Source organism: Phoxinus phoxinus, assembly GCF_949152265.1.
Source record: "Phoxinus phoxinus genome assembly, chromosome: 16".
NCBI lineage: Eukaryota > Metazoa > Chordata > Actinopteri > Cypriniformes > Leuciscidae > Phoxinus > Phoxinus phoxinus.
Window position 1 is genome coordinate 10631413 of NC_136891.1, and position 22350 is coordinate 10653762.

At 36.9% G+C, this 22350-nt stretch overlaps 1 protein-coding gene across 3 annotated transcripts in view; it reads right to left on the reverse strand.

Moving 5' to 3' along the window:
* Positions 1 to 22350, reverse strand: part of vsnl1a (visinin-like 1a) — a 57178-nt gene that overhangs the window by 1977 nt on the left and 32851 nt on the right. For all 3 annotated transcript variants that reach the window (XM_079584282.1, XM_079584283.1, XM_079584281.1), the window contains 2 exons: positions 19373 to 19539; positions 2161 to 2376 (listed from right to left, as the gene is read on the reverse strand). In XM_079584282.1, the coding sequence (XP_079440408.1) occupies positions 2161 to 2376; positions 19373 to 19534 (378 nt within the window). In that variant the 5' untranslated portion in view covers positions 19535 to 19539. The remainder of the gene's footprint in view (positions 1 to 2160; positions 2377 to 19372; positions 19540 to 22350) is intronic.

The window sequence follows — 22350 nt, forward strand, 5'->3', positions numbered from 1 at the left end:
ATAAAAGAGTTGGATGACCTACTTTCGCAGAGATTCTGAAGTGTGCATTCGATGGACAATTTACTATCCTATGAGGCCACGGGAGAGGATTTGTGAATGGGAGTGAAGCGACGTAACTGACACTGGTAGGTCACATGATAATGACAACGTGGCGAATATAGTACGTCCAGATTACATTCATACAACACATTTATACTATATAGAACAGAATTGCGGTTTATTTAAAATAAGTACTCAAGAGAATATGCGACTTCGGACACAGCCCTAGGCTCCTCAATGTCCAACAATATTTAAAAGCCCCATGTATTTTCCAGTTGTTTATGATTCTCTGGATAAGAATTTAAGAATCCGATAATTCTTTATATTTGAATGCCGATAACCAATATATTGGCAGAGAAACCTAAATCTTAATTTTTTGATCATTTTTGAGAGCCTGATTACAAATACAGAAGTCTCACCACCATTAAAACCCATGTAGACAATTCAAATGTTCTCATTATAATTATATGTAGTCTATATTACATACTTGCATTGCACATGTTGCACTTAAAGGGATAGTTCACTTTGAAATTAATTTTTGATATGTTTTAGCTTACCTCAAGGGCATCCAAGATGTAGGTGTCTTTGTTTCCACAGTATTTTCAATTTTGATATTTTTAGGTCAAACCGTTCTTGTCTGACAGTCATATCATGCAGGTCTATGGGGTCCACCTCAAAGAGCATGCACAGAGAAGTCCAAATTAAACATGATTTAATGACTCATGTCTAAAAGTAAGTACACATTGATGGCCTAAGACACGAAACGAGCGGTTTATGTGAGAAAACGAACTGTATTTATATTGTTTTTACCTCTTGTAACACAGCCACGTCCAAGTGATCTGAGGGCGCGGGCGCTTCCTTCTGTGTGGCGTGTACGCAGACTGGTGCATAGGTATATATACACTAGATGTCGCATTAAAGACATTCGTTCCAATGAACTGCCAAGGCGACATCTAGTGTATACATCTATGCACCAGTCTGCGCACACGTCACACACCAGGAAGCGCGCGCGCCCTCAGATCACTTAGACATGGCTGTTACAAGAGGTAAAAACAATATAAATACTGTTCGTTTTCTCACATAAACCGCTCGTTTCGTGTCTTAGGCCATCAATGTGTACTTACTTTTAGACATGAGTCATTAAATCATGTTTAATTTGGACTCGGTGTATGCTCTTTGAGGTGGACCCCATAGACCTGCATGATATGACTGTCAGACAAGCACGGTTTGACCTAAAAATATCAAAATTGAAAATACTGTGGAAACAAAGACACCTACATCTTGGATGCCTTTGAGGTAAGCTAAAACATAATCAAAAATTAATTTCAAAGTGAACTATCCCTTTAACTGTATTTTCCTTTTTTGAAGTGATTCCAATCGTATTTCAAGCTATTTAAAACCATCATGGCAAACAGTGCACATCTGAAGTGTCTCAGCTGATGGACATAATCCATTATTTATCGGCTTTAATGTATTGGACACATTTTCTTGTCGGAGATATATCGATAAACATATATTGGCCGATGCCGATATGGTGGCCGATATATCGTGCATCCCTAAAATATTTCAGAGCTTGGAATAAATAGACATAGAACAATGGTTTCTAAGACAAAACGAGCATTAAAATATACCGAAGCAATATAAAATCAAGACATTTATTTTAATTCACCCCCTCAACTAATGTTTTTCTATTTTTTTCTTTGAAAAACCAAGATTGCCACAGTCTTGAAAAATCTGGACCTAATTGGTTGTGACAAGTGTGACAAAGTGTGAAATCCATTCTCATTGTCCATTTCTAGACTTGGAAAAATCATGTAAATTATCTAAATGTTATCATTTTTATAAAGAATATAAATTTGTCTAGTTATGCCAAGCTCTAAAATATTTTATTCGATAGAAATTGTGAGTAAAACATATTTTTAAATATGCTTTAAAAATATATCCTTATCCAGTAAAGCATGTAAACTGTAAAAGTTGAAAACTGTTGTGGAGAGTTGGGGCCTTGGGGTTGACTGATATAAAATAAAACAGCTTTTCTTACGTGTCTTAAATTTTAATTTAGTTTTGATTATCTTTCATTGCTTTACGCAAGTAAACAGAAGAACAGACTGAATCGAGCACCTCAATGATCTCAAGCATCTCGACTCGTGTGATTTTGCCGTCTCCATCCAGGTCGTACATGTTAAAGGCCCAGTTGAGTTTCTGTTCGAAGCTGCCTCGTGATGTGATGGACAGGGCACAGATGAACTCTCTGAAGTCGATGGTGCCGTCTCCATTCTTGTCGAAGGTTCTGAAAGCGTGCTGAGCGAACTTTGACGCATCACCATAAGGAAAAAACTGCAAAATAGGAAAGACAATGAAATTAATCAAATGTACAACCAATAGTGTTTTAATATCTAGGTATATGTTTTTTGTTTTTGTTTTCTGTCCTAAAATTCACTTTCTATCTTGATAGTCTTTTGAAAAATGCTTTTAAAATAACAAAAGCCTGGTCATTATAATTTGAAGCAACACCTCATGTAAGATAACTCTCAATTCTAACTCTCAAAATCCCCGAACCTGAGCAAAGCATATTCCTTAAAAGTCTTATTTGGGATCGGTTATATTTTATTAAATTTTTAATGAAATTAATACTTTTATTGAGCAAGACCACATTAAATTGATCTGAAGTGACATAAATGACATTTTACAATGCTATAAAAATGAATGCAGTTTTTTATTTATCAAAGAATCCTGAAAGAAAAAAAAAACATGTATCATGGTTTCCACAAAAATATTAAGAAACATTGATCATTTAATAAGAAATGTTTCTTGAGCACCAAATCAGCATATTCTAATGATTTCAGAAGGATCATGCAGAAATGCAGCTTTGTAATCACTGAAATACTGTAAATAACATTAAAAAAAAAAATATTCAAATAGAAAAATATTTTCGACCAAATAAATGCAGCCTTGGTGAGCATAACCTACTTCTTTCAAAAACATTAAAAGATCCTTCCGACCCCACATTTTCAACGGTAGCGTATGGCCTTCAATTACAAAGTAGATAAAATAAAAAAATGAAAGTTGAAAAGGTTCTGAATCACAGGAATGACCTCAATACTGTTATTTCTGTTGGTCAAAAATGCTCAACTTAATATTTTCTCCTATTAAAAAACTGCTAATTATTACTGACTTACATTTTGTTGCATCAAACAACAGGAACTTCACAGATAGCACTATGTATGCAGGAGATCTTAGTGGTAGGTGGGTGAGTGTATGTGTACAGTATGCGTGTTAACTAAGGCCATCAACGCCCAGCGCAGTGCCTGCCTCATTGCAGAAGAGGGCTGCAATGTGGACGTGAGCTGTGCAGTCGGTACAAGATCAGCACACAGCTTCTCTTTGAAGAAGGGCATCATTGCCTTTCTAATATTGTTACCCTTTCAGTGACTGAGGAAAAATTACATTCACCCGTTCCCAATGCAGTCCCAGCCAAAGCACTATTTGTCACCTATAGTGCCCAAAACACCACTGATCTCCAATCTAATGAGCGACAGGGGGAGATAAAGGGTTTCCATGCTGGTGCCAAGATGCAGACACTCATAAAGTGAAGATTTATAGGCACCACTGACAACAAATATATGATGTTTTCTAACCCGAAAAGGAAATGCATATACATTAAGGTCTTTTTTGAGCAAATCCAATAGCTGAGAATTGCAAGTGTATCACTCCATATTTGAGAAGCCAGTGTAAATGTTTTTAAACGTTACCTAACCTCACATTTTAGTTATTTGAGTTATTTGCCTGCTAAATATTAAACGATGGATTCACTGGAGTGTGATTGCAGGGCTGAACTAAGCTAATAATAAATTCGGAGCACTTAGGAACAGATGCCATGCTCAAAGACTGGGAAATGAGATTCTCATAGTTTGCACCAAATGGGAGAAAAGAGTGTGTGATTGTGTACCAAATGTGCCCGCAACAGCAAAACTTGAAATTGCCTACATTATGGGGAGCTGACAATGGTCCTCATGAGGAAAATAGCTTAATAAATACACTAAATTACACTACACTAATAAAAAATAATGACCTAAATATTTAAGCACTGACAAAAATAGTTAAATAAACTTTTTTTTTTTTTTTTGCAGTGCAACCCAAACTAAAATTCCAGCATGAGATACAATGTATCTGATACACTTTGCATACTTGAACACAAGACACCAACACACAAACCGCAGTGCTCTTTGATATCATCAGAAAGAAAGAAAAATCAAGTGATCCAACACAGCGTCACACTGTGAAGATGCAGCATGCTCACATATATCAAAGAGTTTACAGTGTCAAACTACTTCAGAAAGCAGAAGGCCTCTGGGAAAGTACAGGTCTGGTCATAAGCCCCTGCCAGACTGGCACTGGGTGGAGAAGAGAGAGCTGAGACAGGAAGTAATGCACACTGTGATGTACCCTGCACACATGCAAAATGATTCTCTCATGGGGCTGGCCCTTCTGCTCCATATGGCCTTGCCCTTCACCGAAGTAGAGGAGAGCAAAAGAAAACAAACAAAGTGCAAGTCATGAAGAACTGGAGAGCTGCTGCTGGGCTGCGCGACCCCTACATACGGTTTTCCGTGCGAATCTGGCAGGTTATGAAATGTTTTGTTATGTAAAAGAGTTTTTTTTTTTTTTTTGAACTATCTAGGGCAAGGCTGTGTGAAATTCTCGAATTTCACATCACATTAATATTCTATTTTCAGGATCCAAGTATCTGTTATTCTCTGATGAGTACACAAAGGAGATCATTTGCCATATTCAAGACAATGCAGAATAACATAGCAGCTTATTTGTGATTTTATAATGTCATTGTACAGTAGATTGGTTGTGTTAAAGGAAACTAAAATTACAATTCTGCCATAATTTACTCGCTCTAATGTCCTTGCCTGTATCATTTTATTTCTTCTGTGAAACAAAAGGAAATTTTCAACATTGTCTGATCAGATTTTTTCCATATAAGGAAAGTGGATGGTATTCTAGTTGCCAAGTTCCAAAATGGACCATAAAAGTAAAGAAAAATACAATTTGTGTGTAAAATACACGTACTATTTAAAAGTTTGATGTCTAAAAGTTTGATGACAGTAAGAAATTTTTATTTTTATTCAGGAAGGATGCTTTAAGTTGATAAAAAAAAGTGTCAGTAAAGAAGGTTATAATGTTACAAAAGATCATTTTAAATAAATGTTTTATTTAAACTCAAATAATCCAAAAATAAATTAGGCAGTACAGCCGTTTAGGAAATGTTCACTGAGCACCAAATCAACATCCCTTAAATGATTTCTGAAGAATCATGTGATTCTGAAGACTGGACTAATGGTTGCTAAAAATTCAGCTTTGCACAGGAGTTACACTGCACATTACATTACATTGTAAAATACATGAAAATAGAAAAGTTATTTTAAATTGTAATAATATTTCGCAATTTTTATTTTGATCACATAAATGCTGCCTTGGTGAGCACAAGAGACCTCTTATAAAAACATATTTAAAAACACCCAACCCAAACATATGAATGTTAGTAAACACTTTAAGCTTGACAGAATTAATATCCATCTACTTTTGCGGTCCAGAACATAGCAGAAATGTTCCTAACATCTCCTTGTGTTTCCCAGAAGAACGAATTAATTATGGGGTTAGAATGACATGAGGAGTAATTGATGATCAAATCTTCATATTTGGGAGAACTATCCCTATAATGTATGTATACATATGCATAATTTAAAACTCTGAAGGATCTTTTTCAAAATAATAACAACTGAGAGACTCCAGGAGAATAAACTTTCAAAACTGCAGTCGGAGAAGGGTTTGTCTTAGTGGTTAAAGATCTGGGCTGGTAACTAAACCATTGTGGGTTTGAAATGATTCATTAGCTACCACCACTGTATCCATTAAGTCAAGTCAAGTCACCTTTATTTATAAAGCGCTTTATACAATACAGATTGTTTCAAATCAGCTTTACAGCGATAACAGGAAAATTATGCATTTCTGCAGTTGTTCAGCTGAAGTCAGTTCAGTGTTGATTCAGTTCCGTTGTAAAGATCATCAATTATCAAATTAGTTCATTCATCTATAAAGCAGTTCTGCAAAAAATGATAGTTCAGTTCTACAACAGTGTCAGTACAGTCAGATCAATAATATTGTTGAATATTAAGTGACAATTAACCCCAAACTTCTCCAGGGTGACGGTCTCTGTAGAAAAGAAATTGTGTAAGTCGCTGTGGATAAATGGATCTGCCAACTAAATAAATGTAAATGAGTGAGAAGGTGAGGAAGATTCCCGGTGAGAATACAAGGGTGAGAGAGACAGCCTGCCTTTACACAGCTGTTGAATTAAACTGAAGAAGGGTGTGAGGCAAACTGCACGACCACAGAAACGCCCTGGAGAGTCCAGCCACTAAAAGCCTGTGTAATCAGAGCACAAACTGATGCCAACCTTAGCCACGTCTGAGACAGTCTACACCATCCCCGTCACGCTGCTCCTAATGCAGGCCATTTAACGGTGCGAAAGTCAGGGATTTTTCCTCGAGGGGCAGCATAGGATATCAGAGTACCTGAACCTATTAAATGTGCACAGCGGAATGAATGCAGCATTATTCAGCATGTTTCTTTTGTCTAATAAACTTGATTTGACAAATGCTTTTATAAAATATTCAGGAGTTCTTCATTTTTCAATATCAATGTATATTATCAATATGCAATATTGTTATATATAATCAAAATCTGTTTAAAATGTTTGACTAATCTAAAGAAATCCCATAAAGATTATATTCAATGATATTGAATTAGTATTTTTAAGTATATTTTTATTGTAGGCTATACTTACTGCATAATTATATATACAGTATATATACATACTGCTAATACAAGCTTACGCAACACAAGAGTACTCTCGAAAGGGAACGTCTCGGTTACTAACGTAACCTCGGTTCCCTGAGATGAGGGAACGAGTGTTGCGTACCCTTGCCGTGTTGTGCTCCGTCTGTATCGCTTGAGTCGATGAAAACAAGGTATCTATGGGCGACGCGGCATTTTATAGTATGAAGCCACGCCCATTTCGGCGGACTATGATCCATAGAGAGCGCGAAGGGCTCCTATTGGCTCTCATGCCAGTCGCATCTCTCCATAGGTTGCAGCAGTTGCTGCAGAGCAGCCAATAAGCGCGCGAGCCGTCTCACTTGGGTCTGCTTGCTGCAGCAAGTGCGTTTTAAATTAAGGCAAATTATAAGGATAATTTTAGGCTTCAATCTTCTCGAGAAAGGGGCTTTCCCGTAGCGTAAGCAAGCTTACGCAACACTCGTTCCCTCATCTCAGGGAACCGAGGTTACGTTAGTAACCGAGACGTATCTGAGAGTCACCAATGAGTTTTTCGAAAAGCTTTTCAGAAGCTGTAGGGGGAGCTCTATAGAGAAACCTGCGAGCAAAAAGCGAGAATACAGCGAAGAAATTCCTGAAACTGCATAGCCCTGCTTTAATATCTTTGACTAATCAACCTCACTAACAGAGTACTTCAACCATCCTGACTCTTCTCTGGACTTCATCAGTGTGTTCCCTGTGAGTGTGGAATTGCTACACTCTATTAGTTGAGTTACAGGACCAGAAGACAGCACTACAGGGTATAAATGTTCTCGGCAAGAGATACAGATTCAGATTCTGCTGCTTGCCATCAGACATGCACCAAAAGCACATTCCTACAACATCTAAGTCACCATGCCAGCTGCCATCACTGTCATCACACATATAAACCTCCACAGTGAGCAACAGAGAGACAGCTGTTGAGGGCTCAGCGTGCAGTTCAAATGAAGTGGCTTCTACAGCAGGTCTGACCTCAGTGGTGATAATACTAACTGGGTGGATGGTAATGCCTCTGCTGGAAGACTGCCATATCTCTCAACAAAACACATACAGTACATACAGTACCTAGACACGGGTCAACATAATCAGACGCCTACTATAAGAAACAGCAGTAAGATAGTGGCAGCACTCATTTTGAGTACTTCATGATAACCAATGAGTTCTTCTATTTATTTAAACTGATGAATAATTCATCAGAATATCTCAATGTGCACTGTCTCAAACCCTCTCCTGAGATAGTCACTATAAGTCCGTTATAAGAGCCCTATAAAAAGGAATTGGTCAAATTGACACTGGTAAAACATCTACTATATTATAATGAAATATTGATGATATGTTGCTTGCAAAAATTGTATTTAATCAGAATGCTAATCTAATTTTGAAATGCCTTTTTGTCAAGTGGTGTAATTAAGGCATCTACCAGCAGAGGGTCACAGTGCCATGATAACCACCTAAACTTAACCCTTTAAATACAAATAAAAAACTATGGGCCAGATTTACTAACAGCTTGCACCAGCGAAAACCCTCTTTTGTCGTATAGAAAATGATCGCTAAAAAAGCGTAGACAGGATTATTTTTACGGCTGACCTTATTGCAAATGCATTTGTAGGAGTTTTCCTTTCAGAAACAAAATTTAAGGTAGGAGAGTATTTAACTGAATCACACAAGGCGATTTACTAAGTTTTTTTCGCTCGTCAATTTACTGTTATTTGCGACATTACTTACCGCCCAAAAAAGCATGTTTTAAACCAGACGCTAATTTACTCTGCTCTAGGTAGATTTGGGTTTTTTTGCGCTCTCACGCTAATTTGCCCTGTTTAGTAAATCTGGCCCTAATTTTAGTATTATTCATTTATACTATTATTGTCACGTTTCAGTTCATGTTTGGACTTTCTGTATCTTTGATCAGTTCCTGTGTTCATTTGTTCTGTTTCCCGCCACTCATTTGTTTCTATGGTTACTGTCAATCTGAGTTCATTTGTCCCAGCTGTGTCTGATTAATTATCTCATTTCTGTTTGCTATTTATGATGCACCCTTGCTTTCAGCCTTTGTCAGTTTATGTAAGTTTTCCCTGCCTGTCGGTTTGTTATGAAAGTTATTATGAAAGTTTGAGTTTGCATCTTTAATCAGAGTCTGTTCCTGAGATAACCACACTGTGACAATTATATTATTATTTATTAAGCTTTTATTGTTTCAGTTTTCATTTTTGTTCAGTTTTATGTGCTTTTGTCATTTTAGCACTTCAACTTTTCATTTAAGTTTTTCAAGTTTAGGTTTTTCATATAATATTCATATCTTAGTTCTGCTTTTTCAATCAACAAAAACATTTGTTAATAGTTTTAGTTAACAATATTAACAGAGGTTTGTTGGCATTGTGTTGTCATTATGACCTAGCCTTTACAGGTGAAGTATGACATTTCTGTGCAAATAAAGGTACAGCATAAAAATGCTTTTCAAAAACACATCTACCTCCTTTCGAATTGTCCCGCCTGTCTTGGGTTGAATTAACTGGTAGTCCAGGCCCAAACTCACAGGTCATAAACCCGCCTCCCCGTGTTATTCAACAGGACGTGAGACCAACTAAACAATTAAATTACACTTCAAATATCTTTTTTCCAAAGGTGGTTTCTGTCATTTGTTGTCATTTTGATCACGCTGATGTAAGTTCAAGTGTCTGTTTTTAAAATAAGTTTGATTTTAGTTAGTTAACTGATGCTATAAAAACGTTGGTGTAACGTCATGATTGACAGGTTATTTGAGTGAAGTAGTCACTGAAGCACCAGCTGACTTTTTTTCGGGATCTTTGGAGGACTGAGGAGATTGTATTTACTTTATTTTAATAAGCCTCTTGTCGTACTGCATTCAACAGACATCAAAATTGGAGCAGAACGGAGGAACGGAGCAGACATAGACCACTTGAAAAGTGCAGGGAGAGTGCATTCTGCGAGAGTGAGGGCGAGGCGGTGATTTTGCGGCTTTACTTCCTGCTCACTTCTGCGCAGGTCTGGTCCCGAGATCGCTACTGCGCAGACTCAAGTCCCAAGATGTCAGCGCCATATCGGGACACTGACGGCTTCAGTTCTCATCAATGGAAGAAAGCAAAGGGGCGTCGTCCATCTTTTTTTACAGTCTATGGTCAGGCCGTAACGTTTTGAAAGCACCAGTGTTTTCTTCAGGACAAAGTCAGCTTAAGAATGGTTGTCAGTCATTACACAAATTAAATAGAAAAAAATCATAAAACATTATAACAGCACACTAAAAACAGCTTGCTGTCAGCACACTAAAAAACTCTGAGAAGTTTTGTCTCTAAATGTATCCCTTTTCAAGTATCGTCACTGAAACATAATAAAGAACTAAAACAAAAACAGAAAATAACACCTTTATCCTTTTAAGATTAAAAATGATCCACTTTGTCACAGAATATTGTACTTCACAACACAAAAATGAAAATATACCAAGAAAATGAATTACACATCACTGGTTCTCATCCACTCCTCTATACGAGAACATTTTAAAAGCCTTTTTCTTCCTTTACAGCAAAGTGCTTCTCTTCAAGCGCATGAATCATGAATAAACAATGTCCTATAATTTATGCAACCTTGCCTTTCCTCCCAACATACACAAGTTAGTTCACGACAGGCCAAGGAAAGCGTTCAGAAGGTGAATGCCACAACGACATGATGTCATCCTCCTGTTAAATGAAAGAACTCTCTGATTCAGCAAAAGACAGTGCGCGCCATCTGTACTACATTTAAATTAGCATGATAATGAGCATCGCTAAGCTCAGAGATGCATTATGTAAACTGATGGTGGCATGTTGTTCTGGGTTTAGAGCTGCTTTTACACTTGAGTTGGAGCTATACATTTTTTTTTTTTTTAATTCAAGCTCTTCAGATCAACTGTATAACTATTGAATTGCTAATCACTATTCTAGGAATGACTGAGTGGTAATGACATGCTTTGGCAATAAATGTTTAATTAGCCATTTCCAGGAAATAATGCACATAATTTACATAGGGATATATTTAATGCAAATTGTCACATAAACAGTTTGCATTTCTCCTAAAAGGACTTTTTTTTCTTTCTTTGCAGTCTATAAAGTTTTCCATTTGGTTCTCAAAGCCATGTTTGGATTGCCTGAGGAGATTGCAATGTCATGTCATGCCATATCATATTACAGATCTGGATTTTCTCTGTTGGTTGCAGCTGCACTGTAATGCTTGATGTGATTAGTGTGCTTGATGTGTGCAAGTGGTGCAACTGTAAGAATTGCATTGTCAATGGCCAAAATATCCACTGTCAACTCCAAAGAAACAATATTGGGTTGCCTGAACGACTAGTCGACTATTTAGTCTTGCGGAAACCCTGAATAATTAGTTAGACAGAGTGCAATGAATCATTCTAATATGCTGATTTGGCGCTCAAGAAACATTTATTATTATTATCAATCTTTAAAACAGCTGTGCTGCTTAAAATGTATGTGGGAACTCGGATACTTATTTTAGGCTTCTTCGATGAACAGCATTTATTGAAATAGAAATGTTGTAACATTATACACTGTCAATTTTGATCAATTTAAGGTGTCCTTGCTGAAAAATGTCACTGCTTTTCCCCTAACCTTTTTTTTATAGCATTAAGAGAAAGAAAATAAACCAAATGACAAAACAGTTGTAGAAAAAATGTATCTTTGCTTGCCTTTTGCCTAAAAAAAAATAGCGTTTTGCCTTACTTTCAGATGCAAAAGATTCAAAAAGCACTACAAAATCCATCATAATCAGTGAGTTTTGCAAGCTACAACATTTCATTATACATTAGCTGCTTGCTGTAGCCAGTCCAAACTAACCTCTCAGTCTAATACACTCTTCCCATTTGTATGATACAGTGTATCTTGATAGCCCTTGATAGGCTACAGATAGCCCTTAGGCCTCTGAAGTGCAATGCATTTCAACAAGATAATAAGGTCTCAAAGGAGCAGGACTAGGTTAAGGTAATGTCCTAAGAAGGAGGGTTAGCGCCACAAACAGAGCTGACTTCACTAACACGGGTCATGGATAATCACCCTCCCCTCTGCACTACTGATTGAATTATATGGGCAATTTGCCCAAGGGATAATTGAGCTTGGCTGGCACAACCCTTCCATTACTACAACAGCCCCCAATAGCATTATGTAAACACTTTTTATTCCTAACCGTTCACTTCGGATCAGATTCTGAATGGGAAGAAAAAACAAACCATTTATTTATTTTCATGAACGGTCAGGGTTGATTTAAAGGAGAACTCCGGTCAATTTTAACATTGAGCTAATTTTTTTGTAAATTTGGAGTGCTGTCAATACAGAGAACAACGACAAAAACCAGTGTTGCCTACACCGTGTTATCCTCTTTTTAAAATTTGCACCCTATTGACTTCAATGGGGCAAGTTTTAAACCTGCTTTTAGCCTCTTAGCATCCTTATTGTTTCATTACAAGTGCCCAGCCATGTTAGATGATAACTTCAGAGTGAACACGAGTGAATCTGACTGCATTAGATGTGAAAGATATGAATAAAAATGATGTTATTTCAGCCAGCGCTCATACCTGTATTTAGTTCCTGTTTTTGGTCGAAGTCCAAAGTAGTCGATTGTCGAGTTCACGCGCATGGGTTTAGTTACATATGATCACGCGCGTGAACTCGACAATCGACTACTTTGGACTTCGACCAAAAACAGGAACTAAATACAGGTATGAGCGCTGGCTGAAATAACATCATTTTTATTCATATCTTTCACATCTAATGCAGTCAGATTCACTCGTGTTCACTCTGAAGTTATCATCTAACATGGCTGGGCACTTGTAATGAAACAATAAGGATGTTAAGAGGCTAAAAGCAGGTTTAAAACTTGCCCCATTGAAGTCAACAGGGTGCAAATTTTAAAAAGAGGATAACACGGTGTAGGCAACACCGATTTTTGTCGTTGTTCTCTGTATTGACAGCACTCCAAATTTACAAAAAAATTAGCTCAATGTTAAAATTGACCGGAGTTCTCCTTTAAAGGCCAATAAGTATACTATGCAGTGTAATTTCCTTAATTTTCTGGAAATGACAGATTTGCTGACATTTCAGAGAACTGCTTTTCTTTTCAGTGCAATCAAACTTAATTTAAAACCGAGGACTCAATATGGTTGACATTTGTAATGAGGGTGGCCCACATAGCCCATAACAGTTGGGCTTTAGTGAACATTCACAAATAAATTCAAGAAAACAATCAAGCAAATTCATACTGCTAATACTATTTGAGTTGTTGCTTCCTTGCATTGTGTTTACTGTTTATTAGAGGTGTAACAATAGTGCCAGGATTCGGATCAATACGAAATACTGGTCTCATGATACTATAAACCAAGCCAAAATTGAATCAAAGACATATATGATAAACAGTTAGCAAAAAGTACCATTTATTAAAATGCTAAATTTGATACAACATCATGTACTTGAATAGGTTCTTCTCCCCTAAGCACAGGGCAATGGTGACACCAGAACAGAAATAATTAATTAATTAATAATTTGCTTAGCTAAAAATTCTGAATTATTTTAGACAATATATGCATGCACATAGCCTACATTTTAAAAAGTTGTAAAAATTGTATCTATTAATATATATAATATAAATCTATTTTATTTTTAAATTATTAATAATAATTAAAGAACATGGAAGCTCAAATGTGTGACCTTATGGGTTTATCAAATTTGATGTGTCACTACTGTATCTGATGCAAAAACCTTCATTTTTGGTGAACTCTACATGATACATATTGTCACAATTGTTTTGTATTGTGACATGATATACTTTTGCACCCATAATTTATTTAACTCTGCTCTTTCATTTGCCCTTTATAGAGTGGCAACAGTGGAGTGGTTAAGGGTCTGGGCTGGTAATCCAAAGGTTGTACATTCTGACCCCAGTGGGAGTGACCTTTGAACTGGAGAGAGCCACTGTGCCCCAAAGCAAGGCACTTAACCCCAGGTGAATATGTCAGATAAAATAAAATAGGAATCATGCAGAGTAGCAGAGTAGCTAATCAAAAGCCCTCCTCTGAATGATGTTTAACGCATAGCCGTCCCGATTGACCATAGATCACAGGCAAGCACAGTTCTCTGCTGGCCGGAGACCTTGAGGTGACATTGGGAAGTGAAACACCGGGCTGCTGTAGTGACCCACAGCTAATCAAGAGACCCATCAGAGCATTTTCCACCCAGCCATCGCGCGTCACAGGAAGTCACATGGGGCAAGGCTGCGGTACACACAAACACATATGCTAGCCTTTCAGCTCCTCCAATAGATGCAATGTATGTTTGTCTGTCCCAGCCCCCGTTCCCACCAAAAATAAATAAATAAATAAAAATAAATAAATATAATAGAAAAAAAAAAGAAAAAAAACATAATTGGTCATAAATTAGATTTTTTACATATACACCTCAGGCTGCACACTGAATACCAATGACACAACACAGCTTCATTTGGGAGTGTTCTAGTATGGTTGTTTACACTGTGTGTGGAGCCATGAAAAAACATTGTTGGTTTTAGTATCCTGACATCCAAATCCAATGTTAGCTTCACTTCACTTCCTGTCTCCTGAGATACCTTCATCTGATCGATTTTTGAAGGCAGCATAGATGTATCCTTCGCTGCCTTCGATATCTCACAATCCTGTGCTTTCCGTTCTGTAACTAAAAAAAAGAGATGCCGTCTGAAAGTTGCGATTGGTGGCCAGTTTGTGTGTAAATGTACGTTTTTGACCAATGTTTTCCACTTCTGATGTCATTTCTAGCGAGAAATTACTATTGAAATAATGGCATATTTGCTGTTATCACAAAAGCTTGATCTATTGTGCTGTAGTGTCGATCATTACACGATTACGCTGCCTCAGAAGTCTGTCCAAAATCGTGAGGAACCTTTGTGTGCAGACGATAGGGCAGTGAGGCAACAAGTCAGTTGCCTAAGTTTTCGGACGCAGTAAATGACTCAAGAGCATCACTTTCTTGATATTGAATTAAGTACACTGTCATTATCTAAAATAAAGCTAAACCAATCCACTAATATTAAAGCTTATGATTGCTTTTTCATGTGTGAGTCTGCTTTGTGAGACTAACAAATATTATTTTGATAGTGTAATTCCAAAACACTTAAATAGTTAAAAAAAGGCACTATCATGATTATTATTATTATTAAATACATAAATGTGAATAAATGCAAATTAACTGATAGACTGAATTAAATGTCTTATCAAAAACAAGGATTTGTGATAATGATTCTAGAAATATAAAAAAATGGAGTTTGATACTATAAGGCTTGTTATCTCTGATAGGTCATCTTACAAGATCAGTGGATGGGGAATAAGATGGCGTCCTATTGATCGCAGGGAGGCAATTTGTCTCCTTCACAAAGACAACCTTGTGTGACACCAAGATCCTCCATCTTCTCCACAAAGCTATCATTAGACAAAATGGATACTTCAATAAATCCAGAGTACGTAGGTCATTCATTACTGCATCTCGACACAAGGGACGATTCAACCCGTCTGCTACTGTACTTAAACACACATGAACTGCTGTTCATGTGCCTCACCTGCCAAATCTCAACTGTGACATATAGAACCCTTTTGGATGGTTTCACTTTGTTTCTGTGTGCAATCTGATTTTTTGCAGCAAAATCAATGAATCAGTCCACATGATGCATGATGCCATGATAAAAAAAAGCTACATTTCCTCTTGTTCTTGTGCGTTAGCCTTGATCTCATGAATTAATTATCTGTACTCACAGTATGTGTCTATATTTGACAGATAATCTAATTAATCACAAGAAGGAATGGAAAATTCCCATGACACAGTTAAAGTAACATCCTATTTAAAGTGATGTCTTCATTGTGTTATAAATGAAACACTAGAAACTCCCGAAGCCTGCTTTGATCGTTCTCTTTGTACATATAAAACAACTGCAAAGAAAAACAGGTTCAGACAGCCTATGCATGTTTTTCAGAAGATCATTCACTAATTTTAGAAAATCTGCTGGTAGTGACTACAATTGGAGTCAGCTTCAATGATGTTCCTGCTTGTCTCAGACGGTGTTTGTTTTCATGTGTTCGATCTATGGAAAGGGAGAATGACAGACAACCAAAAATCCCCATAAAATGCCATAACGAGCAGTTTTGTTGTCGTTAAACTGATTACAATGAATTTTAAGTAATAATTGTTATTTTAATATCAATAATAATTCAAATTAATTTAAATAAATCAATAAATTTGACCCACTTTTTTTGGAAGAAGAAAAAAAATCTGGGAACACTTTACAATAAGGTACCATTGGTTAATGCAACAATCTTTGCTAATAAAAAATGCAACTGTTCATTGTTAGTTCATGCTCTATTAAAAATACATACAGATACAATTTTGATTTACACTTTTTTATTAGTAAATGTTCAGATGTATATTATTAACTATTAACTATGCTTTAGAAGTATTTTTCATTGTTAGGTAATGTTAACTATTGTTAACAAATGGAACCTTATAGTAAAGTGTTAACACAGGCGATTTAAAAGTTTGAATTAAAAGTAACAAAACGATTACACATTCATGTGATGAAGAAACCTTCACATGTTCATCCAAATAAATCAAACAAAAGAAAGAAATCTTTACGTTTGCCCAGTATTTAACGTCAAGATGTCTAGCCCCATCATTGTTTATGCCTGCCACAGTGCCACACCAGGGCCGTGAACCAGACGTCACCCTGTCATTCCACATTCATGTGCTGTGAGATCAGATCTGGGCCGATGTTCGATCCACCACAGCCCTGCGTTTGGCCACACGATCGAGGTCTGAGCTGTCTGCTTAGGGTGATGTAACAAACTGGTGTCAAACAGGAGCACGTTGGAATCCTCTGGTAAAGCTAATGTCCCTTGCATCCCCCCCATCCCCCATCTATTCAAAAGATTTACTGTCAAATTTTTTGTATCCAACAAACAACCACATCACTGTGTATATTTTTTTAACTGCCAATTAGATCTGAACACGCGCCATTCAAGTGCTTCATTTAGCACAAAACTAACCTAAAGTCCATTACACTGCACCTCATCACTGTTGTCATAGTATTAACATCTGAAACCGAAGCAACGATCAAACCCCAGGAAACAAAGGGATCACTACTGACACCATGTACAGCCATCACCTCTGGATACTATTGGCAGATTAATCACAGAGGCGTTGCACAGCGTTTAGCCGCAAGGTTAATCCTTTCCCATGTACTGTAGTTAGTGTGGCACTAGTATGAAAAGATATCCACTGAGGTATTGAGTAAATGCTATAAATAGAAATGGGAACTTTGCCGCATATTGTCTCTTTAAATAGCCAGCCAGCCATTTTCTGGTTCTTCCTTACCACTCAATACAACTATTGTCCAATCAGAATCAAGTACTCCAGATAGTCTTATAAACACAAAAGGCACAATGATAAAGTTTGTTTAGTAGATATATATATCGTGTCACTCCTATATCGGGAGAACGTTTGATGCTTGATTTACCAGTAGCTGGCGGGTGGTTTTCTATACTTTCACCCATAGAAATAGATATGACCACATAATTTTATTCCAGTTCATAATCAGTCCTGCACGTCTATTTGTTTAGGCTGCACTACTTAGCAATAGTTGGACTTACGCAATCTACTCCATCTAACCCTAAAGAATATTACAAACTGTATCAAATGTCTGCAGATAACAGTGTGTTCAGAGAATGATTTGTTTTTCCATAGGACTGATCTCATCCCCAGTCTAGTCTGCCAACAATTTTATTATTGAAAAAGCATGAATCATTGAAAAAAGATGATAAATTGAAAAAATATGGCTTCCACAAAAACAGAACGAAAGAAAATGCCAGCACCCTTCTAAGCTTGGTCTACACAAAGCATGGACATTTCTGGACACATATTATTGCCTCTATACCATATCGAGGAGCTCAGTATTGCCTCTACATCTATAGAAAAATTATATTAGTACAGAGAGAGAAAATTTAAATACCTTAAACCTAATGAGTGATAAGGAAAAACGCTAGTCAGAAAGTGGTATTCATTCTAAATAAAATATCTGAAAACATTCGCCAAGCATGCCAGTTATAGGTTCATGCTGACAATCCATATAAATCCATGTACATAAAAAACAGTAATCATGCTATAACAAATCATGTTATTGTTCTTTATTATATGGTAATAAAATGGTAATAAATTGATGGTAAAGGCAATAGAAATTTAATGATTTAATGATTAAAAAATTCTGATGAAAGAAGTATCTTAATGCTCACCAAGGCTGCATTTATCAGTGTTTTCTAAAAAAAAATATATATATATTTTTTAAATTGTAATTTGTTTCTGTTATGGCGAAGCTGAATTCTCAGCAGTCACATGATCTTTTAGAAATCATTCAAATATGCTGATTTGGTGCTCAAGAAACATTTCTTATTATCATCAATGTTGAAAACAGCTGTGCTGCTTAATATTTTTGTGATACTTTTTTCAGGATTTTTTGGTGAATAGAAATAGCAATTATTTGAAATAAAAAGATTGTTTAATGATTTATGAGCTGTTTTCTTAATGGGGACCAAAAAATGGCCCCACAATGACAAGGATTTCGGTTATTGCCATCTTTATGGGGACATTGTGCCCCATAACTTAGGCTATACCTGAACCTACCACACACACACACAATTCACTCAGTCCGCAGGAACTCAGCGCCCTGCTAAAGCGAGGTCATCCATTTCCCCTCCCTCGGATTTTAATAAGACTCTCTCATTGATATCCTTTTGCGGAAAACCGCTATCCCTAATCACTAAAAGGCTTGGCCTATACAGCAGGTTTCCATTCTTTCTTTTCATTTCGAGACAATTCAAAGCATTGTGGTTTCTGAGCAGAGCCATGAGACCTGTGGTTATTTACTCTGGCTGTAAGTAGATGATGTAAATGATCTTGCATAATGTCTTTACATAATTCATATTCATATAAAGCAGCAGGTAGTGCCATGTTATAATTGGAGTTGCAAGGTTGTACAGTAGGTAAACTCAGCAGACATTGTGTTAAGTGCAGCCAAATGTTTCCTTGAAAAAAAGCCGAAACTGAAATACATAACCTCATAAATCTAAATGACTAAACTATTAAAACATGCCACAACAACAACTATTTGTGCTTGACAAAGAAGCCAGCCATATGAATAGCCAGCTAGTGTAGCCCAGGAGATCTGAATTGAGTTTGGTGCCAGTTATACATCAGACTATCCAACTGAATGACTCAGAGGGCTCTTCCACTCGCTTGTAAATCACATGGCGCATCTGATGCACTTCTCAATGACTCTTCAGTCTGGAGCAAGGCCAACAAAAAGCCGGCACATAGAGAAATGCATCACAGAGCAACTAGGGAGCGACTGGGGTCTCTACCTTAACATACAGCTGCTGGAACTCATCCAGGTTGAGTCGGCCAGTTGGGCAATCCTTCAGGAACCCTTTGTACCACTGTTTGAGTTCGTGTTCATTAAATTCTGTGTTCTTCACCAGGTCCTCCATTACCTCAGGGGTCAGCTTGCTGTTCTGTTTCCCCATGGTGTCTGCAAGGAACAGAAAAATAAAACAGCTTGTGATCTCACTCTGAGCTGTAATTCATTTTAACTGCATAAACTATAGGCCATTTATGCCCCTCACATATACTACCGTTCAAAATGTTGGGATTGGTAAGATGAAAGAAGTCTCTTATGCTCACCAAGGCTGCATTTATTTAACCAAATACAGTAAAAACAGTAATACTATTATAATTGTTTTCTAATTTAATATATTTTATAATGCAACTTATTCCTGTTATGGCAAAGCTGCATTTTCAGCAGTCACATGATTCTTTAGAGATAATTATAATATGCTGATTTGGTGCTCAAGAAACTTTTCTCATTATTATCAATGTTGAAAACAGTTGTGCTGCTTAATATTTTTGTGTAGTTCATATATATTGCAAAATAACAGCATTTATTTGAAATAGAAAGACAGATTGTTTAAAACCTTACAAAATTCAGAACAAAAAAATCACATTCATAATCCCCATTCAAATCTAACTTAAAAGGCACATTTCATAGAATGGAACATAAAATTGTTCAAATAAGTGCCAGCTCAAGGAGGTGGCCTTTTCTAGAAGAGTCTGGATCCTCGCAAGGTTTCTTCTTCATTTCAAACATACTATCGAGTCTTTTCTTGCAATTGGCTTGCTGACTGGGGTAAAGCACAATTCTTTAAAAAACAGCTTTGGAAAAATATATATGTGTACAAACTAGGGCGGCACGGTGGCTCACTGGGTCACAGCAAGAAGATCCCCGGTTCAAGCCCCGGCTGAGCCAGGAGTCCTTTCTGTGTGGAGTTTGCATGTTCTCCCTGTGTCAGCATGGGTTTCCTCCGGGTGCTCTGGTTGGATTGGACATGCCAAAATAGCCGTAGGTGCGAATGCATGTATGTGAATCCAAAGCCATGTAATGGGGAGAGTTGGGGAAATACCTGGCAACCTACCCCGGAATTAACATTGCCAAGAAAATCCATGGTCTCTCGCGTATGGCATGGAATAGAGTCAGATACGGCTGGAATTGTAGATGAGGGAGACTGTACAAATTGAATGGGATATTAAGTCATTTTGCTAAGCGCACACACACTAATATACTAAATGTATTGTACATGGGTGGAAATACTCATTTCATAATTAATATCATGGCTAAAATAAGACTAAGCAAGCCGTGCAGTTGAATAAATATGATGGCTTGAGTGATTCATTGTGGATTATATAATTTCATGCTGGCTGAATACGTTTAAAGTAGGCTTAGATCAATGGGACAAACACACTCTGACCAAAACGTCTGAGACCACCAGTGAAAATGCTTGTTACAGATTTTTTTTTTTCTTGAAAGATCTTGTCAAAACATGGTGCTGTTCCATAATCTGAAGGTGTTCATATTCTAAACACATTTGAGAAAGTGAGAAAGAACCTCGAAAACGTTCCAGAATGTGTCAGTGCACAATATCTCACTAAGGATGAGAGCATCTAAAGTGTGACCGAGAGAAATCCCGGTCACACTTTAGATTAGGGTCAAAATCTCACTGTTAACTAGCTATTAACTACAACTTTTGCCTCAAGAAAGTCACAATTACTGCTTATTAATAGTTAGTAAGGTTGTTGTTCAGTTTAGGTATAGGGCAGGATTAAGGGATGTAGAATATAGCCATGCATAATAAGGCATTAATGTGTGCTGTATAAGTTCTAATAAACAGTCAATATCTAGTAATATGTAGGGCTGGGCAAAAAAATAGATTTTTCGATTAAATTATGTTTTATAAACACGTTCAAATAATTGATCCAATTATCACATCATTCCAACCAGCTGTCAACAATCAGTAATCAACATTTCTATCCAATCAGCATGAGTGGAGACCTATATACATACTCCATTTGACTCACCAACGTTCCTCGACAGTTTTTCAGCATCCCTCCACCACCCCATCTCCTCACACTCGCCTGGTTACTTCCTAAACCAGCAATACGGGGGGAGTACTCTGGGTTTGGGCCGAATACCGAGCCCGGAGCCCTCTCCTCGGACAGCACGCCAAATATGCATACCATTTATTCCATCTGACTTATTTGTAAGTGTGAACTCGTGAATTGATTTTTAAAATGTGGTCGATTCAAAATCGATTCTCAAAGGCCAAAAATCGTTTTGTTTTTTTCATATTTATTTATACCTATCACCCAAAACCCAGTATTAGTTTTCCTACAGTGTTCATAGGCTTGCAGCCTCCATGTTACAGCTAATGCTGTAAAATTTTATGTTAGTTTTATCTTAAACATAAAATAACCTGATCCTGATTGATCAAGGCATGCGACTGTTCTGACTTGTCTAATTTTCAGCATCAATTTTTCATCTTGCATCAAAATCCTGTCTATTCATTGTATGCATTTGAAGGTGGGTTTTAATATACCCAAGAGTACCTAAAATCAAGAGTTTAATATACAGGTTTGTGGCTCTATTTATTTTTTATTAATTAACCACTCGTAAACTTATGTTCACCATTTAAAAATAAATAAATATAGGATTTGTATTAAATCTATATTCATTGAGTCGAATCGGGAATCGAAATCGAATTTAGAATCGGAATTGAATCGAGAATCGAAATCGAATTGAATTCAGAGCTTGCGACTCGAAATCGAATCGAATTGGAACATCTGAATCGATACCCAGCCCTAGTAATATGCATGCTAATAAGCAACTAAATAGTGAGAATTGGACCCTAAACTTAAACTAAAGTGTTACCGAAATCCCTTAATTAAGCTTATAATTTTTACAAATTTCCCTATGCCTTTGGAGGATGTATAGTGTTTTATTCTGCCCACA